Source organism: Opisthorchis viverrini (genome assembly GCF_000715545.1).
Source record: "Opisthorchis viverrini unplaced genomic scaffold opera_v5_38, whole genome shotgun sequence".
NCBI lineage: Eukaryota > Metazoa > Platyhelminthes > Trematoda > Opisthorchiida > Opisthorchiidae > Opisthorchis > Opisthorchis viverrini.
In genome coordinates this window covers 165,619-186,155 of record NW_008751695.1, presented here as the reverse complement: position 1 = coordinate 186,155, position 20,537 = coordinate 165,619, and the positions used below count along the sequence as shown (strand labels likewise).

Here is a 20,537-nt window from a genome sequence, read left to right as displayed (position 1 = left end):
CGAAAATAGTAGCAAGTGAATGGCTACACCCAGCATACGTTTATCTTTCGGAATAGATGTACACAAATGCCGAGAACAGGGAGGACAGTCGATAGGGAAGTTTCACCCTAAAGTACAGGTATCATGCTCATTTTAAATACCAACAGGATCCATCGTGTTAAAAATTAGAAAACGCCAAATTTGCTGCACAGTGTCTTTGAGGACACCTTATGCATTCAGATATCTTAACCCGTTCGCAAGTTGTGAAGGTAGTGCGTGAACATGTTGGAGGTTGCGGAAAACCGTCGTCGCCCTTGACCGAACGATTAAGTGTTCAAACTACTAGCCAGGATTTCGCGGGTTCGAGACTCTTCGGAGTTTCGTGAGACGCGCACTGCTGATGATTCCCAATAAGGATGAAACAGCTGCACAGTGCTTCTCGACTTTTCAGCATAGACTGGCTTCACTTACGGGACGAAATCTCCTAAAAAAAGCCGTGAAAATTTCATCCACTGTGATCAACGTCCGCAAACGTTACACAGGTTAAGACTCGTTAAGAGAGTTTTGTACGTAGGTAGGTTTTTGTCAGATTGCAATGAAGTTTCAGAACTCTGTCTTTTATACACTCCACATACAGAGATTGCTTTTGAGTGAGTTATGCCTTCAATAAATGCCTCTAAAACTGACTGATCTATGGCCTACCGAGTTAAGTTACGTAATAGCACATTTTCGGGGCGTGAAAAATTGGAGCCGTGCATGCACGATGACACGGTAATGAGTACCACGCGGACTATGCTCAAAGTTAACAAAGCAAAAAGCGGTGGTCATCCTGCTCGCAGCTGTTGAAGCGCTCGTTGAAGTTGGTATGTCGGTTTCTCGGTCCTCCATCCAGCTATTTTATTGGGTTTCTCAGGCTTTGGGTCTTTAACATCCAAAGTATCTGTCCAGAAAAACACTCATTTGCAAATCAATTTGGTTTTCACTGGAGACTCGGTTGAATCCCTCATTTATGATGTCCTCCAGCTGAATGTGTTGCACACAGGCCGCCAGTTGGCATGATATTCGAGATATCGCAGTATATTTTCATAAAGAAAACTACTCACAAGGTCGAAGCGTTTTCAGCAAACTTATGAGTAGTTTTATTTATCTTTCGAGAACTACTAAACGATTTTGGCAAAAAAAATGGTACCAAGACGAACGAAACAACCAAAAACTTGATGAAAAAGATTAATAATCCACAAATTGTCCAACATGAGGCTTCCAGGAAGATTTATTGAGAACTCAGAAATGGTGATTTAATCTAATGGAAAATAATAAAGTGCCCTTTATTTCCGTTAGGTTGTGAAAAACTTCTCACGGCCCATTACCACTTTTTCCAGAGCTCATCAAGTTAATGCAGTCCACGGTTTCTTTATTGGTCTCATGCACTTCTTTGATACCTGATTTGCGCAACTGAATGAATACGGTCACATGCGTTAACCGGAGTCCTAACTGAATCCCATCTGAATATCCTGTGTACTGTACTCTCTCTATACTACTTATGCACCACATATTGTTAAAACCCCCGTTGTGTAGCCAATCTTCCGAATAATTCATTCTTCACTGGCTTACACAAATACAGACGGTATACTAACCCGATAATCTGAAATCTTTGTGTTAATGCGGAGATGGGAGTTCTGCAGGACGCAGATATTCACGAATTGAGTCTTCTATCCAGCCTCGGCTCTGAGGACAGTGTACTGTCAACGCAGTGAACAGTTTCACGGCACATCATCTCACAGGATTGATAGAAGATACCTATTCAATGAAAAATATTCACCGGAATATGGTTTGTCCCTCTTATCAAACAAACCTGGCTTTAATTCTTGTATTAGCACACTTTTACCTATATCAAGTGGCGTGATAATGTATTACTTTAGACCCTCAGGGTTCCAACTGGGCTTGGTTTCTATAAACAGAAGGCTCTGATTTAAAGCTTCGAAAAAATATCCATGCTTTGGTTATTGTGCCTTGTCCGTTTCACTGGGAAGCAATCTTTTAAGTTGGACATACACTTTGAGACGTATTAGGTATACATCATATTGCAACCAGTTTTAACCACCATCAATGCGTCACCGAGATCTCTGGCTCACGATGTAGACCCCGCTCCAGGGAGAAGTCCACACGTTGTAACGGTGATACCACTGATGGTCAGGCATGCGAGTAGTATGGTTACTTCTGGTAAATTCGCTTTGCGTCTGTCGAAAAGGGAGATCTATTGCGGAAGTTGTGGAGTTGTTTTGTAACATTTGCTTGAATGTAAGCAACCGTCAATGCATTTCAAGGAAAATTCAGGAAGACGCGTTCTCGGATGTTCAGCTTTTGTAAATAAGATGCAAATGAGTGTTTTGCTTCCCTGTCCAATAGTCTGTAGCTGATCAGTTCTACGGTGACGAATGTGACAAACCCTATTCTCGATGAGAGCATTCATAGAACCATCCCCTCTCAAACCATGATGTCATCTTCACACATCCGACCCACAGGATTTGCAACCTAAAACAAACACAGTAGTCAGGTCAACCCTCTTCCGCTTAATTCCACCATAGCCAGCAGGTCGATTTTATGAATATCTATAGCTTTTGGGTTTTTTTTTTGAAAATATACAGCTAGGCTTGCTCTCATCCCGCGCTCAGCTGAACTCCGATATAGAACATGCGTCTTAATGCCTTTCGTGTCTGAAGAAGTGGAGCTTTCGAAAGCTGAGTCTGATAAAAAAAAGATAATATTCTGAGCATTTGATTTCCACATTTCAACCTCAATGTCTGAATCATAGAACAGAACGGCCACACAGTCCAACTAAGCAGGGAGTATGACGTCACAGTCTGTCTTAGTACGTCATTGCGCCCAACAGGCATTGTTCGAACAACAACTTACTGTTAGAGGTATTCAAGACCGCTGATCAAAGGTCAAACGTTTGGAAAACCACAACTCTTGGGGACGGTTCATCCTGAAGTGCTCCCCGTTGCGGAAGGGAAGCCCACTGCTCCCACAACTCAGGAAGTGCTGATTGCCTGGACGTTAAACAGAATTTATCCATCTCAACATACCGAAAGCAATTTTCTTTGTCAGACGGAAAAAGTACAAATTTTCCTTGGCCCCCAGTACCCGGCCAAGGACTTCCACACTACAAGTACACAAAGTACGTACTTCACACTCAGTCGTTAACAGAAGAATATTCAGTCCAGATCCATCTCTTTGACACAACCTACCAGAAAGAGATTGCAGCAACCTTTCAACTTATTTAGAATGCTAACACTGCCCCCTAAAGCAAAAAGATTCATTTTCATAAAGGAAACTACTCACAAGGTTGCTGAAAACACTTCGACAGCCCACGACCAGTTTCGCCCTTCTTGGGGCTCATCAGGTAGGCGCAGTCCCCGAGTTTCCGTCAACCTTATGATCTACTTGAACCCAAATTGGACTGTTTTCGAGAAATACACTCATTTGCAAATCAATTTGGTTTTCACGGGAGACTCAACTGAATCTCTCGTTTATGATGTCCTCCAACTGAATGTGCTGCACACAGGCCGCCTCGTGATTCAGCTGGCACGATATTCGAGAAGTTTCCTGTATCAAAATATACTTCGATACCTCGAATATCGTGCCAACTGAATCATGAGGCGGCCTGTGTGCAGCACATTCAGTTGGAGGACATCATAAACGAGAGATTCAGTTGAGTCTCCCGTGAAAACCAAATTGAATTGCAAATGAGTGCAGTTCGCAAAAAGATTCAATTTGTGAGCCACTAAGGCGCGTATTTCCAAACCTGGCCAATTTATCGTGCCCTCTTCGCGCGTGACTCTTCAACACCTTGTAAATTCGAATGACCAATATCACTTCTTAGATCGCTTGATTTCGGTCCACTCTGATGACTAAGGTTACTTATCTCACCTCAAAGAATATAGACCGAAATGGTTTAAAATGCTCGCGTAAAATTTTTCAGAGCGTTTTGTACAGTTATTTTGAATGACCAACCGACCTGATTTTCAAACATGTTTACTTTCTGAATCGCAAGAACAACTTGTTGCCACAAAGTTACCACGTCGTTGGGATGTAAAGATTTTTGATTGATTCGTATTCCCACACGGATACCAATCTCTTATCCCAAGAAGTTTCTAAGGATGGGAACTTTCCATCCCACCAGAAAACAATTATTAGTGTAAGCCAGGGGGCAAAGTGATGCCACAATTTTGGTTGTGACATTCACAGAAAATGTGAAAACTCGAAACCGATAATGAAGAGGTTGAGGATTATGAGTGCTCAGTTGCCCCAGGCTTGGTAGAGTGAACTTGTATTCCAGTCAGATGATCGGATCACATGTGAAATTATTGATTATTTAGCTAGTTCCCAAAAACTGAACAAAAATGGCCTATCAGCGGTAACCAGTCCCATCACTTAAATTTTAATTCTACTGACATCCCTTAATTGGTATGAAAGATACGGTATTCGAACATACTGCGGTATATGTAAAATATGTGATCCACGTTCAGAAGGAGTGTGTAGCAAAACATTGATCTCCACCGGTGTCCAAATTAGGAAATATCTAGGTAATTTGTAAGTTGTTGGTGGATTTGTAGAGTGCGAGTTTGCGTCCCCCCCCCCTATTCCTGGTTTACATCGAAGCGTGGACGCAGTCGATAGTTCAATCGAGATACCCCAGATTATTTAGGCGTGGTAACAAGCTCGCCTCAAATGTCACATGACCGGAGTTCCAGACACGGTCAAAGGTATGCAATACTGATGAGCTCTTATCAAGGCAAAACTAAAGTTTACTGGTGTGGACTAACCAGAAGAATGTGGCCAAGACGACAAGTAATTTGTTCGAGCGATGAGAGAGCAAATATTGCGATAAGCCGCGTGGGACCAAAACGTCCCACCTTGCTTGCAGATACTTCATAAAGAAGATTAGATCGTGTTTTAGTGTCTAGACAATAAGTCGTGAGTCAGTTAGCTGGGGACGGTACAACGATCGACAGGATCGTGGGCAACATTGAGCTTTCGAACGGGAAAACTGACATCAGGGTATCCGAGACATGTGAACGCGTGTTTGAATATGTGTTCCGCTCATCAAAAACAGGTGGGAGATGACATTCTGTGTCCGTAGCCAATAACAGTGGTACGTGACTTCCCAAATACTTTTAAACTTTCGGGCTCTCGAGGCTGATTTGAGTAAACACCACTCTCTAATATTTTTCTATCCCCTGAAAATCCTGAGTCTTCTAGTGGGTAGGATTTTTGCCGGTAGAAATTGAAACCGGAGTTTGAACACCTTGAAAGTTATCTGAGTCAGCACCTGGGGTAAACCATTGCAGGCATCCTTGAGGACTGAAGTGATGCGACTGCGAAACACTGGTCTAAATGTTGATAAAATGTGGGAGGTTTACCATGAACTGAAAGCGCGAATTTCAACCACACGCGGTAGATATTTCCAATAACCAAATACGACATCAAAGGCACATAGTCACAGTGTAGCACTGTACGCTTGGAGTGAGTGACGAAACAAACTCCACATCGTGAGTATCTATTGAATCCTACTCAGTGTCGTCTTGGACTGTCGAGTCTGCCGAATATACCCATCACTGTATGAACACACACTACCGAGAGTCAACGTTTCTGTTCACTCTCATCAGCTGTGTTCCTAAAGTCAAGTGAGACAGAAGTAACGGAACCTATTTTCAGAGTGTACAACTAAAAATAAAGTGAAAATGAAAGCACACGAGCATACGAGCGACGAGGCACTTTATTGCAGCTTCGCGTATTCTAACAGATCATTCTTCTAACAGTTGTTTCTGCCCTCGACCATTCACAGCCTTTCTGTTAGCTGCTGACGTCAGCCTGATCTTTATTTTTCTTTATTTTATCGGTTGATCGATCCCCAGTTTCAATCAGTCAGAGGGCGCTCTTTCAAATTTGCGGTTATCCAAAGAATTGGAAGCCATGTCTACTTTCGGCATGCCAAGTGGACCACTTCGAGAGAATGAAGAGGGTACATGTTTGTCGGACGAGGATCTTCATTCTGGTGGAAACCAAGCTTTGGTTGAACAAAGAAAAGACGCGCTGAAAACCAATCGACGCCGAACCACGAAAAAGACAAGACAAAAACCGAAAGCAACGTTGCATCCCCGAACAGGCCGTGTCGACAATACGGACCAGCAGGGTGTGGAAAACCAAGACACGTATGACATCAGTCTGTCTACAGTCGCGGAGCAACTGAATTCTGATAATATATTGTTAAACAAAATTATGTCAGCTCAAGGTCGTAAGAATTCACTACCCTATCACCCGTTTCAGGAAGAACCGTCACTACTCCTGCGTCGAAATTCTCCTGGTAAGTCCCCGCATCCATCTATGTTGTCCCTGTAAAAAAACGGTCAGCGACCTTTAACACATTTCTTGCATAGGTCGTTTCCAGCAGTCTGTTGAACCACGATGAGTTGCGCGCAGAACCCCAAAAGCCGGGTCGTTCAAATGGAGGTTTATTTACTACAAATACAATAGTACACTAATAAAACTTTACAAACCTCAAATCATGGGACCACGCCGGCTTCTTTGCACCGGTTTAGGGACTGCTAATTCCTAACAGATCCCAAACTTTACACTGACTCAAGGTCACCTGTTTACTAGATAGCGAAACCACGTGTTGACTTGAACAACACATCCGATGACAAGGTCATAGAGCGGTTTATGTTTAGGTCAAAAACAAGAAAGGTAGCATAGGCGCAAAACTAAGATAACAAAATGGGAAACCGCCCTGTACAACGTAAACATAGAAGAAAGGAATCAACACCTTGTCTGGTCATCTCAACTGAGTAGTCGAAAACCAAACTGATCATAGTGCGATTGCTCCGGAAGGAAACACCAACACTAACGAATTCGCTGATACCAACTCAATAACAAAGCTGTTTTATGGCTTTTTTATACTTGATTTCGATCACTATACGTTCTTTGGGTTTATGAAAGCTAATACACATGCATACATTGATAGAGGGAAGAATTCCCCACTCACTCCGGAAACCGAACAAGTACTGCAGGTTTTTTCGCTTTTGCCTCTGAAGTTATCTCAAGGCAGGTGTATGCTGGCCCAATTAGACTAAGATGAGCGAATGCATCAATTTCCAGGGCCTTTATTCTAAGCTGAGGCAGACTATTTTCGTACAGCCGCAATTTTCACTGACCTCTCTCATCACCTAGAATGATTGCATCGTCATCATCATCATCGACAGCATGACATCAGTGTTCAAAACCGATGCCTCACTGCCGTACATCCATGATTTATATGAAAGCCTTAATGTAAAGAAAAGAGTAAATGTGGATGGGGATAAACCACTCTGACGCCATAGGTGTCTCAAATTATCAAACGCGGCCCGAGCCTTGCAGATTCGTGCATTCACCTCATCTGTCACACTACGATCAGAACTGATACAACCCTCAAGATTCGTAAAACGCTTCACAACTTCCAGTACCTCTCCCTGGATTGTAAGTGGCCTGTTCAGTGACTGAACGTCCACGAGCATGACCTTACACTTTGTGAGTGCAAAGTGCATACCAAAGGACGTTGAAGCGTTTGTTATTTCATCCCTGTGTGCCATGACAAAGGATAACTAGCAATTAACCTCTTCATTGTCAAATACTCTTTGTATTGTGTCCTTTAATCTTCCGCCTTTGACCAGGTGCCCAAATATTACTACTCACCAGTTAGGTCACCAAGGATACCATTTACTTTGTTGCGCAAGACGACGTTTACAGCAAACCAACATAGTGAAAATTGATAAACTGGGAAATTTGCCCGTCTTACAGTCTTACTTTCACGCGAACCTCAGAATTCAGAGTTTCCGGTTCATTTAAATTTTGCTTTTGTGTTTAAGTCAGTGGGAATTCGGTTACTGACATCTGTCACGGATCATGACTGTGTATAAGGGAAATCACCGAAATGAGCTATTTGACTTGTCCTTAGTGTACTTTTTTTGTTTTTGGTGGGGGCGCGTCACAGTATCGCCTTAAGAGTAACAACAATCACACTCTCTGTTGATAATTTGGGAAGCGTGTGTTCCTTTTGCGCATCTGGTCCAAGCATCACATAAGTTACTACACTGTGAACTTCACTTGAGGAGCGGATAAACGGGAAGGTGAATATTGATCAGCGGTAAATGAACCTCTTCTGGTCCCGCAGTGAAAATATACTCAGCGGAATTAATCAACCTCCAGACCAGCCATTCTGATTGGACAATTCTGGCAAAGATGAATCGAAAAGGTTGTCTTTGATAAGTGTCACATGTACAACACTGTCTGACCTTGTGGTGGAAGTTGAATAGTGCACGCTCACAAGATACTGCAGAAATCTAGATATTGTTACCCAAAGGGGTCTTCGTAGTGGACTAATTACGTCCTTATCAGGGCATCCGGCGAGAACTACAATACATTATGAAATAAAAATCGACATTTATTGAAGTTAATGCCTCCCTGATGCTACCCCGGGTTGCAGTGAGGGCAAAGCATGCCAAGGTACACGAAACAACGTTTGGTCGATCGTATGCGATTCATTAAAAACTAAACCAGATGACTGTACTGCACATTTGAGCGCTTCGAAATCGTTGGATGGCCCTCTGTGAGATCATCTATGAAACTTAATTGATCCACTCCAATAAACAGTCAAATCCAGCTCAGCGCACTTTCAGTGAACTTTCGACACTTGCAAAATTTAACTGGAGCTCATCAGGTGGTGAAGAGAAATAACTCCCCGGATTGCCATTGGAACGATAGTTCACGTTTGAAATGGTCAATTACTGTCGTGGCTGGCTTATCCGTAATGAAAACCAGTTTAGCTATCAATTTTTTCACTCCCGAGGTGAAAGCAAGACGGGATTTCATTCGTAGCTGACAAAACCTGTTCATTCACGAGTGAAAGTCCGAAGAGATGTTACACAGCTTAAAAACACGTGAACCTGAATGCAAAAATGCCTTTGTCGTGCCTGAAAAAATGAGTTTGAGACTGTCGGAGAGGTACGCGCATCTCAAGTGAAACTGGTTTCATCACCCTCTCGAAAGAAAGTAGGGTGTCACTTGCACCACATAAAGTCCCATTATCAGTGTTTTTTTACACTTGTGAACGAATTGATTTCCGTAACTTCCTCTGAAAGATGTATCAGCAGGTTGCAAACATCAAATTTGAAAATTCGATTATCTGAGGAAAAGAAAGAGTTTCTTTTCATAAAAGAAACTACTTACAAGGTTGCTGAAAACTCTCCGACATTTTATGACCAGTTTTGCCCAAACGCAGTCAAATTTGGGCTCAAATAGATCATAAGGTTGACGGAAACTCGGGGACTGCGCCTAACTGATGAGCCCCAAGAAGGGCGAAACCGGTCGTGGGCTGTCGAAGAGTTTCAACAAACTTGTGAGTAGTTTCCTTTATGAAAATATACTGCAATATGCCGAATATCATGCCAACTGAATCATGAGGCAGCAAATTCAGTTGTAGAATATCATAAACGGAAACCAACCTGATTTGTAAATGAGTGTATTTCTCGAAAGAGTTTCTTGTTTAAATTTACAAAGTGCATTGCATATTATTGGCTCCGGGTCACTTCATGATTCCCCAGAGAATCCAAGATTAAGAAACGTCCTATCATCATCACTGGTGGGCATGAGCCAATTCCGTATGAACGATCGATGCTCGGAAATTTTCATGTTCAATATATCAATCATTGCTCAAGGTCGCTCTCGTCACTCAGTGCACTTCCCAAGATATGGAGAACTGACCCACGTTAGGCATTAGAAGTAGCCTCGCTCTTAGCTATTTCTCCTCCGAGCAATGTATTGCAATTAAATGCAAATAAATGTCAAACAATTATATGAATAACTGACGAATTAATGCCTCTTATATTCGCATAACAAGGGGTGCATGATGTTTCTTTTATTACCAGATAATTTATGTGAAGCCTGTCTAGAACATCGAGACTATACACCGTTGAAAACAGCATGTTCCTAAGCTGATCTGTGGAGACGATAGGCTGCAGAACAAAACGTCCCACTCGCTAAATAAATGCACTCGGATACTGTGCTTACACAAAATCATCTTTCTGGGCGATTAATGTTACGGCACGATCAACTCTGGGTCTGCTGCTCCTCTCCGGATGGTTGCTCCCCTCATTTGGCGCGTGAGTAAATATCCTGAGGGTAAAATGTTCCTCAAGGAACGCAGTTTGTGTTTTATTATACCTCTCCCAAAAAAAACTCGGGGAACTAACGAACATTAAGTACATGAATATTACAACCATGTAAATGAGAATATGGTGATTGGCTAAGAGTCAACGGCAAAGATGTTAGTTTTTTCTAAGTCGTTCAGTTAAATCTACAGTTTATAGTAGTATGTTGCAGTACAATATTTTAGACATATATAGAAGTTGATCAAGGTCGCATTGAAAATCTACAGAAGCGGTTTGAATTAAAGCCTAAACAAGGGAAACAAAGGGAAATTGATGCCTTCTAATTGGTATTTTAATTGTCCGAATTAAGATTATCATAGAGGAGACCAAAACTATCAATAAACAGAAACATAAAGCAGAAACAGAACTAAGGAGGAATAGGAAAGATTTAACACTGCATCAAAACAGCATTTCCAAACTCACTTGTTGTCATGGCAACGCGCAGAACTCATGTTTGGTCCATAGCTAGCCATGAGTCGGACTCGTTGGCATCAGGTTTCTGACAGTTGTTTGAAGGTTCCTCTATAGCCAAACAAGGAAGAAACGCAAAATATAATTTGTTTCAACGAGCAACTGTGATCACCTTCAATTAAATCTCTAAGCGACTTATGGTTCTACCAGTGCATTCTAATTATCCAGGTGTGACAATCCTATCCAAGATATTGTCATCAAACCCAAGTTTTCCGTAAATGAAACTAGTGTCGATGTTCAGATTCTGCCAACTTATCAACAGAGAATGAGCATTCCTCTCACCTAGTAGTCGGAGCGTACACGGAAAACGGACCCCTGTACAAGTAACCGCAACCTTATGAGTAGTATGTATTATGTCAAAATACTCTCTAACTTCACCTCTCATGGGAAGCATCAGGTTCTGGACGTAGAAAAAAGACACAAAACAACAGTTAGCTTTCGTGCTGCACTATTCATAAGGTTGCTGAAAATTCGTCAACAGCCCACGACCGATTTTGCCCTTCTTGGGGCTCATCAGGTGGGCACAGTCCTCGAGTTTCCATTGACCTTATGTTCAACTCGAAGCCAAATTGCACGAAATTAGTGAAATACACTCATTCGCGAACTAATTTGATGAGTCTCTCGCAAAACCAAATTAGTTGGCTAATTTCGTGCAATTTGGTTTCAAGCGAAACACAAAGTTAACGGAAACTCGGGGAGTGCGCCTACCTGGTGGGCCCCACGAAGGGCGAAACCGGTTGTGTGCTGTCCAAGAGTTTTCAGCAACCTTATGAGTAGTGCATCACCAATATACATGTATCGCGATATCTCGAATATCGTAGTGACTGAAACATGAGGCGGCCTGGTGCAGCACATTCAGTTGGCCGGAAACTTCACAAACGAGAGATTCACCTGGGTTTCAGGTGAGTCTCCCGCAAAACTAAATTAGTTTGCAAATGAGTGTACTTCACTACTGGATAGCTTTGATTCTCCCGCACCACTGAACGCACATGAAGACAATAGCACTCATAAAAGATAGTTTGCAATTTGGTTGCAAGAAAGAAAACAGATCGCCACAACAGATTCACATTTGCCTTGAATCTGACACACTCATATTACTGTCCACTGCTAAATAAACGGGGCTTTTTCTAGTAATTTGCCGCTGAAATCAATTAATTAGACAGAGAAAATGGATCATCCGCTTGGCAAATAATTACTGTCAACATTTGTCATTCCAGCAGTAGATAAATGGAGTTCCCCTTAGACACAGGTCTCGAACATCTCCAATCTGAAGAAAAACAAGTATGGGGGCAAAAACTGTGTGAATTATCCATGTTTTCCTCTGGTGGTTACCTTTTAGTCACTAGAATATCACTATTTATAGTTTTCACAACAGCTGTGCTTCCAACATTATTAATTTTCGCAACTTGTTTTCCCCGACAGCTACTCATTGTTCGTATCACCGGCCTTGTTTGCTAGACAATAGCACGGAGAATGAGGACTAATACGTTGCGGTTCACAAACTCTGGTGTGGAGAGAACCTGTCTCAATTTGGCATGGACAATAACCGGAAATTAACTAATGACTTGTTTTTGTTGGCATTCTACACTCGTAGCGTATGTTTTTGTTTCATGGCCTATACAAAATATATGGGGGCGTGTGACACGAACAATGGATCCACAAGTGATGAACAATGGAAGTGTAGTGTCCTTCTGACCGCTGGGACAGAAATACGGGCAAATTTGGTCAAAACAGTGAACCCACCTCTCGAATAAGCCCTCGGAGATCGCTCTAACTTTTTCATAGTTACTGATGATGTCACATTCCGAGCGTCACTGTTCTCAGTGTTAGCCTGCATAGATTTAACTTCCCCCCTTCAGGGATATCAGAACAAGTGATCGTTATGGGGTTTTATCCGTCGATGGCCTGATGGTGCTCTTTGAAAGAAGGCCTGCCGTTTTTCTGTTTTTGTTTCACATGAAACGTTTACTGTTTATACACAGTGCTCGGTGCCAAGTCATCAATTTTGTACACTCAGGTGACTAACTGCGAAAACACCAGGCTTAGATAATGGTCATTTTGGGCGAGATGGCTCAGGCGGTTAGAGCTCAAATTTACTGACCGGAAGGTCCATGATTCCAACCCAATCTCGGCCTCTCGACATACCCTATCTAGGCAGTATCGCAGCCTTCGTGCTTCCTTCTGGTGGCATGGCAGTCCGAACGATTAACAGTCGTCTTACCAGCCAAGGTTTCCACCAATCTTTTTTTGTCTACCGCTGTGAGGCGAAGGATACCAGGAGCAAACAATTAAAAAGCGGTGGGTAGGAAGTGAATGATATATAAACTCGGATTGGGTGCTCAAGTAAACTGTGCTCGAAGCTGAAGCAATCGAACCGCAATCGTGTGTACCCTGTGACGACCAGAATTCATTTGAACTAGTTTGGCATGTGGATCAAACCCAAAGTTTTTGAAAAATTGTTCGTCAACAGCGTGTTTTCCTTTAGCCTAGGAAGGGAAGGACTGGCTGTGGACCGCCGGAGTGTTTTTAGTGACATCAGAAGCAGTGTTCCATCGAGAATTCATGTTGCGATATCCCGGGCATTGTACCAACTGAAGTCTTAAGCGATCTTCGTACAGTACATCCCTTTCGGAAATATCCTAAACGAGAACTCAGATGAATCTTTAGTTAAAGCCAAAGTTGCGCGCAAACAGATCGCGTCTAATCTGGCTTCAAGTTAAATATAAGGTTGACGGAAATTCGGGAGACCACGTCCTTATTGGTGAGCTTAAAAGGAGCGAAACCAATTGTTTTTAGCAGTATGTTTCTTGAAGCGCTCTAATTCTGGTGTCGAATGTGATACTACCAGGGAACATACCATCATGAAGACTACTAGTTAAATATTGTCGACCTGTTTCAACTGACTGGATTGTGACACCCTTAAACGACGTTTGTATGAGGTCACGCGAAGGAACCCGATGCATTGGCTGAGTTCGGATGTCACGAAACCGTGGTATTGTCATCCGAAGATCCCCTGAAGGCAGCTTAGACTAACGAAACCGTCAGTTAAGCAATAACGTTTTGGGTCATTCATTGGACTACGGACTACTTGTGAAAAGAAGAAAGCCTTCGCTGCGGACTTGTCTATTAGGAAATGCCAACTGACGGTTACAGACCATTGGACAGGGAAGCAAAATTCTAATTTGCATCTTATTTACAAAAGCTGGACGTCCATCATCTCCTGAACGTGTCTTCTTAGACTTTCCCGGAGATTCATCGACTCCAGTAATTCCTCACTCAAATCCAAGCGAATGTTACAAAGTGACTCCACGAATTTCGCAACAGATCTCCCCTTTTCAAAAGACGCAAAGCGAAATTTCACGAACAACACATACTACTCGCGTGTCTTCCCATCAGTAGTATCACCGTTACACTTGTATTGACGCGCTGGACGAAAACGAGCAAAAAAAATAAGTTATCTGATGAGGACAGCATGCTGTTTTCTACGATAATTTATTGAAAGTCGTTCATCTTATAAGCCCTAAGGAAAGGCTCTGATCTATCCATTTGGATGATGTCAGAAAATGGCGGGAACGTTTTTAGCTAGTCAAGGTCATATGTATTTAACAAATCAAAAATAGTATTTATTTCCGTATGATCTGTATATTTTTGTACGTGTCTACATGGCGCTTCCCACCCCATGAGAGCTTTCCTCTTCCAACTAGTCACGCAATAAAGGAATATTTCACGTGATACTTATGAAGTTCATGGGAGCGACCTAATTCTTACCACAACAGGTTTCCATTCGCTTGCTTACAGATGTTCTGGACAAAATTAGGTATCTAAATGAACCAGGCAACTTCACCAAGTGAACCGTTTCTTGTTTGAGTTCCTTACAGCAGTAGAAAACACTGGTAAAAATCCGTAATTCGCACAACCCAGGTAAATGACTGGGTCAGGATTGAACAGAAATATTCAATAGTGGAATACACTGATTCGAAAGCCAGTTCTAATTTCCACGATATTTTCTTGTCAACTGCAAGAATATTTCAATCCACCTGACTGGATTACCTGTCTTGACTCGTTTATTGCTGCTGAGTTTGAAGTGGAAATAAGTAGGAACCTCTTGATGTGTTGAAACAGTGTTGGCATTTGAAATCAGAATCTTACACGCACATTCTCCCTGAAGAGATTACACTCCGGAAGGTGGAAGTGAAACAAACCGACCTTACAACAAATACCGTAGTAACAGCATGTTTAGAGCCTTTGTTTATCGGTGTTTGATCAGATGGTAGTTGATCAATCCGCAGGGTTTGGCAGTTGGCTCGCAGACGTTTCGTCTTCAGTCAAGAAAACATTGTCGGTGCACAATTGGGTGAGATATTCTTCTTGGTTCAGCTGCGTTTATATAGTTTTTGAAGAGCACCTAATATCCTGTCATGTGATTGGCTAATCGGTACATCCGAATCGTGTGGTATTACTGGCCGATCGTGATTAGCTCTGCGCGGTGGTCCCTATACCTCGTACTGACTTGGTTATTTGGATGGCTATTTTGGATGTGTTTCAGGTCTCTGTTCTATTGGTTCGTTCCCGATTTATGCTGCGTTGTGATCTTCCTTCCTTGAACTTGGATGGTTTTTACGAGGATTTTTATTCTTGGTAGTTTTTTCACTTCTTTCTGGTTGGTCCGTTCTTGTTTTGTATCGTGGTCTCATCTTCTTGTGTCTAATTAGCTGGCCATACTTCCGCGTTTAATGTAGTTTTCTCTCCCCCTAATGGCTAATTTGTTGGATTGATGTTTATCCTTCTTCAGTTTGCCGGCTCGATGGTAGTCCGGGGGAAGGAAGGATCCCCTTGATTTTTGTTTTTGTTCGCCCACCTCTGTATTTTGCAGTTCTCTAATTATTTTGCTTTCGCGGGTCAATAGATTCGGCCGATTTCAATGTGTTTTTATGGATTTTTAAGTGAAGTGCCGGGCTTCTACGAATCAACGTTTTTCTCTATGTTTTCGCATGAGTTAGTATGTGGACGGTGCTCCATTCGAATTTACCTTGGCTTTTGAAAAAGGTAAAACAATGAGAAGGTTGTCCATGATTCTGAATTCTGTTTTAAAAACTTTAATTGTGGCCTTAGTCACTAGATCACCTATGAAGGGAATATCGTGCTATCGAATTACTCATTCTGATTGGTCGACATGAAAGGGGAGGAACACCTTGATTCATTTTGCCCCCAATGGAGCTCGCTTCTACCAGAATTTGAGCTCCGACAGTTTATTTTTAAGGCTACGACGCCACCGGTTCTCAGCTTGGTGATCAATAAGAAGTTGAACAAATACGTACTAACCCCAATAGCCCATTCACATGGAAAATTCCTTTTAAACAGTGTCAGGGCGATCCGAGCGGGGGAAGGATGGCTCCCCTTGATTTTTGTTTTTGTTCGCCCACCTCTGTATTTTGCAGTTCTCTAATTATTTTGCTTTCGCGGGTCAATAGATTCGGCCGATTTCAATGTGTTTTTATGGATTTTTAAGTGAAGTGCCGGGCTTCTACGAATCAACGTTTTTCTCTATGTTTTCGCATGAGTTAGTATGTGGACGGTGCTCCATTCGAATTTACCTTGGCTTTTGAAAAAGGTAAAACAATGAGAAGGTTGTCCATGATTCTGAATTCTGTTTTAAAAACTTTAATTGTGGCCTTAGTCACTAGATCACCTATGAAGGGAATATCGTGCTATCGATTGAAATGTAAGCGAGGAAGATTTAATGCACACTTGTTCGCTTTCCTCGAATTACTCATTCTGATTGGTCGACATGAAAGGGGAGGAACACCTTGATTCATTTTGCCCCCAATGGAGCTCGCTTCTACCAGAATTTGAGCTCCGACAGTTTATTTTTAAGGCTACGACGCCACCGGTTCTCAGCTTGGTGATCAATAAGAAGTTGAACAAATACGTACTAACCCCAATAGCCCATTCACATGGAAAATTCCTTTTAAACAGTGTCAGGGCGATCCGAGAACTTCAGTTAAAGACCACGCACCCACGTCCTGAGTCAGTGAAACTTGGTGTAAACGTTTGTTTAATCAGCTGTTCACTTTATCTAACATTTGATATACTATGATGGTGGGGCTAATGATGGAACCCTTCACGTTAATGCCCATCGATCGTTATGTGGGACGTGATGAACAGCCAGGCATTTACAGACGAGAGAGAAATCAATAAAAACGCATATCAATCCAGGGAGGAATGGTGTTGACTCAGGCCACCCAGCAGTACTGATCACGGAGTCATGTAGTTCACCTGTTTTGGATCCGACTGAATCTTTAGCATTTTTTGTGATCAAAAACCAAATTCACAGCTCAGTAAGCCAGATGCCCAACATGTTAGTCAATGAATATTCAAGACTTGATCGGCGTGAAAAAATTTAGCTGTGCTCTAATAGTCCTGGTAGTTGAATAAATCTGAGCGAGATGACTCGGTGGTTAGAGCGCGAATGTACTAACTGGAAGGTTCGAACCCGACCCATGCTTCTCGACTACAGCCAAAAGATTAATTATTTTTTAAGTAGTTGCACAAATCAAACCTTCTTCTTGTACCGGACTTCGGTAAGCCCTCGGTATTGTGTTCACAATACCAGATTCCTTAACATGCTACGTGTTTTTCGCGTAGATGCTTGGCTGAGAGCACAATATTGCTTGGCTTACGTGGAACATGAGAAATGCCTGTTGAACTTAGGCAGTTTATTCCAGCTGGACTGCCACTCGTGACCAAGCGGTCACGTGAGCAAACTACTAGCTGCAAGGTTGCGAGTTTGACCTTGTCTGAAGTTTTGTGAGGTGCGCTCACCGCTCATGGTTCCATTATGGGTAAAACGGCTGTACAGCTCTTCTTGGCTATTCACTACACATTGGCTTTACTTAGGAATGAAATATTCACCAAAAACCAGCAGATTGTTTTGTTGCAACCGTAATCGAGCTTTGTAGAAAACAATGGGCATTGTATTTGCATGAATAGACAGGCTGATTCACCGACTGATTGCCTAATTGATTTGTTGATTGACTGATTGACTGATGCTTGATTAACTGATTGGCTGACTGATTCATTCATCCATTCGTACATTCACTGACGGATGAGTGAAGTCTTCAAAGATCTTAGAGGTGTTTGTAGCTAGACAGCCTGTCTGAAATTGGCTAATTTTCTAGGGAAACTCCTGATTTTATCAATTAGAAGCCACATTGCAAAAGCTCAGACTGGGTGGGAAAATTCGCCACTTAGATGATTTGAGTTCAATAGCTTAAGTAAAGCTAACGATGCCATTGCTTTTGGAGTAATATGACGTTAATAGACGCGTCTTCGTGTAAAGAAGGGGTGCACTTGACAAACGGGAAGAAAATAGCGATGCGGTCCGAGGTTGTGGTAGATGAACAGAGCAGAAATGACATTCTATGATATTTTCACAAGGGAAACTACTCACCAGGTTGCAGAAAACTCTTCGACAGTACACGACCGGTTTCGCCGTTCTTTGGGCTCATCAGGTAGCCGCAGTCCCCGAGTTTCCGTCAACTTATGGATTTAGCAACGTTGTGGAATATATATGGCTCAGGTACTCTACTTGATTGTCGGTCTCTTCACCCAGCTCTGCAGCTGAACTGCAAACGTTTCATCACTAATCGAGGTGATATCGTCCACGCGGCGTTGAAGATGTCACCTAGATGGGCGATGAAACGTTTGCAATGCCACTGCCAAGCTCAGCGAACAGACCGAAAACCAAACCAATGAATTAATCAAGTAGAGCCACTGAAGGCACTAAACATTCTCCGCTGGTTTCTTAAACTTATACCCCGGCACAGTTGTTCTCTTATGTTCATTTATGAAAAAGTGCACGTGAAACAGACGAAATTCACAGCATATTCGTACCCCTTCCGTTATGTTGATTTATCTTGGAACACACAACAATCAACTCTTTCCCACATCCGAGTTACTCTGTAAGAAACATTTCCCTTTTTGTTTCTAGGGCTGAGGATATAATCACCTCATTGTCTGTTGGACTGGTTCAGTAAAAAGCTAGAAATTGATACGATCAACCGTACATACCGCATGAAATTTACCCTAGAATTGTGTTAATGATAACGGCAGGTCACCAGGCATCAAACTATGTGCCGTAAATCCCCAATACCCTAAGCAACCTTAGAAAAAAAACTTATCAAAAAGCACAACAACGGCTAGATACGCTATCAAATTTTCACAAATCTTGACACTCGCACTAATGGCAACTTTTTAAAGCCTCTGTCCACATCGCCATTGAGCGATAATTCGTTCGGTAGAAGGAAAAACGTAGCGCAGCCAAAAGTCTCCAAGTTTCACCAAGATCTCAAACAAGGTTAAACGGTCCGTGACTTTTATTCCACATAATAATAAAGGGTGTAAGCCAATTAAAATAAATCCGGCAGCAAAATCGGTTGAATTCGTTGTTGTTGCTAAATTTTTCCAAAAAAATATGAGCACACCATTCAAACAAATCTAGTAGTATGTTTGCTACTCACAAAAAGCAGTAGTATTCAATTACTAGCTAAAATGTTTATCATAATTCATCGAATCTGCCTATACAATCTTGCGTTATCCGTAACTTTGGAATGCATAAAACTATGCGTATGTTTGAAATGCAGGCTGTATAACACGTTCCGAACAACAAGCGTTTGACAAAAGCAGCCAATATGATTTACAGCTCGACCACGAATCAGCTTCACCAATTACTGAGCAATTTCTAAGCATTTTCTGATCATTTACATCGAAACAAAGAGAGCTTGCGGAACCGAGTTTCCGTCAACCTTATGTTTTACTTGAACCCAAATTGGACTGTTCAGGTAGAACATAAGGTTGACGGAAGCTCGGAGACTGCACCCGCCTGATGAGCCCCAAGAAAGGCGAAATCGGTCATGGGCTGTCGAACAGTTTTCAGCAAATAGTGAGTAGTTTCCCTTATGAAAATATACTACGATATCTCGAATATCGTGCCAACTAAATCATGAGGCGGCCTGTGTGCAGCACATTCAGTTGTAGAATACCATAAACGAGAGCTTCAGTTGATTCTCTCGTGAAGACCAGATTGATTTGCAAATGCGTGTATTTCTCGAAAACGGTCCATTTTGGGTTCAAGTAGAACATAATGTTGATGGAAACTCGGGGACTGCGCCTACTTGATGAGCCCCAAGAAGGGTAAAACCGTTCGTGGGCTGTTGACGAATTTTCAGCAACCTTGTGAGTAGTTTGCTTCATGAATAGTTTGCGGAACTTTTATTAAGATTAACGACCTACATAATAAGCTCTCTCGACGTCTTGATCAGTAAACAATGTACAAGTGTGGGCAAATGAACTTTCTATTAGTACCACGCATGTGGCGACCCATTTCCAGAGTTACCACGGTTACTTCAGCCTTAGAATCCAAAACCTGTCCACGTGAACTGTTGCGGTTGAAAACATCTGTTCAGTTGCGCTGCAAATTTCTTTTCCTGGAAAATTCATTCGTGTTTGAGACTACTGATAATCTCCTTTCTAGCGAACAAAGAAACACCATTCTATTTTAAAATTCTTCTGAAGTGTATTGGTCACGCGTAAAAGTTAAGCATACTTTCACCGACAACGCAGCTTGTGTGGAAGCGACGATTTTGACAACTGCAAAGGGAACGTTAGAAAACTTCACACGTCAAATAAGTAACCAAATTATCTGAAGCGCAGTTTATGCCACGTTGTTTTGGAAGAAAACTAGGTTAAACCCGCTAGGTTTTTCTGATGAGGCAGAAAAATCGTTTTTTTTTTNCAGAAAAATCTTTTTTTTTTGTTATATATGTTGAAGTGACTGGTTTGTGC

At 42.1% G+C, this 20,537-nt stretch overlaps 1 protein-coding gene across 1 annotated transcript; it reads left to right on the top strand.

The window, feature by feature from the left end:
• Positions 1-7,530: 7,530 nt before the first annotated feature.
• T265_02914 (hypothetical protein) lies at positions 7,531-18,449 on the top strand (the record flags this gene model as incomplete). Its single annotated transcript, XM_009167278.1, has 3 exons — positions 7,531-7,598; positions 11,154-11,211; positions 18,210-18,449. 3 exons carry the CDS (start codon positions 7,531-7,533, stop codon positions 18,447-18,449), a joined length of 366 nt encoding a protein of 121 aa, XP_009165542.1.
• Positions 18,450-20,537: the final 2,088 nt, after the last annotated feature.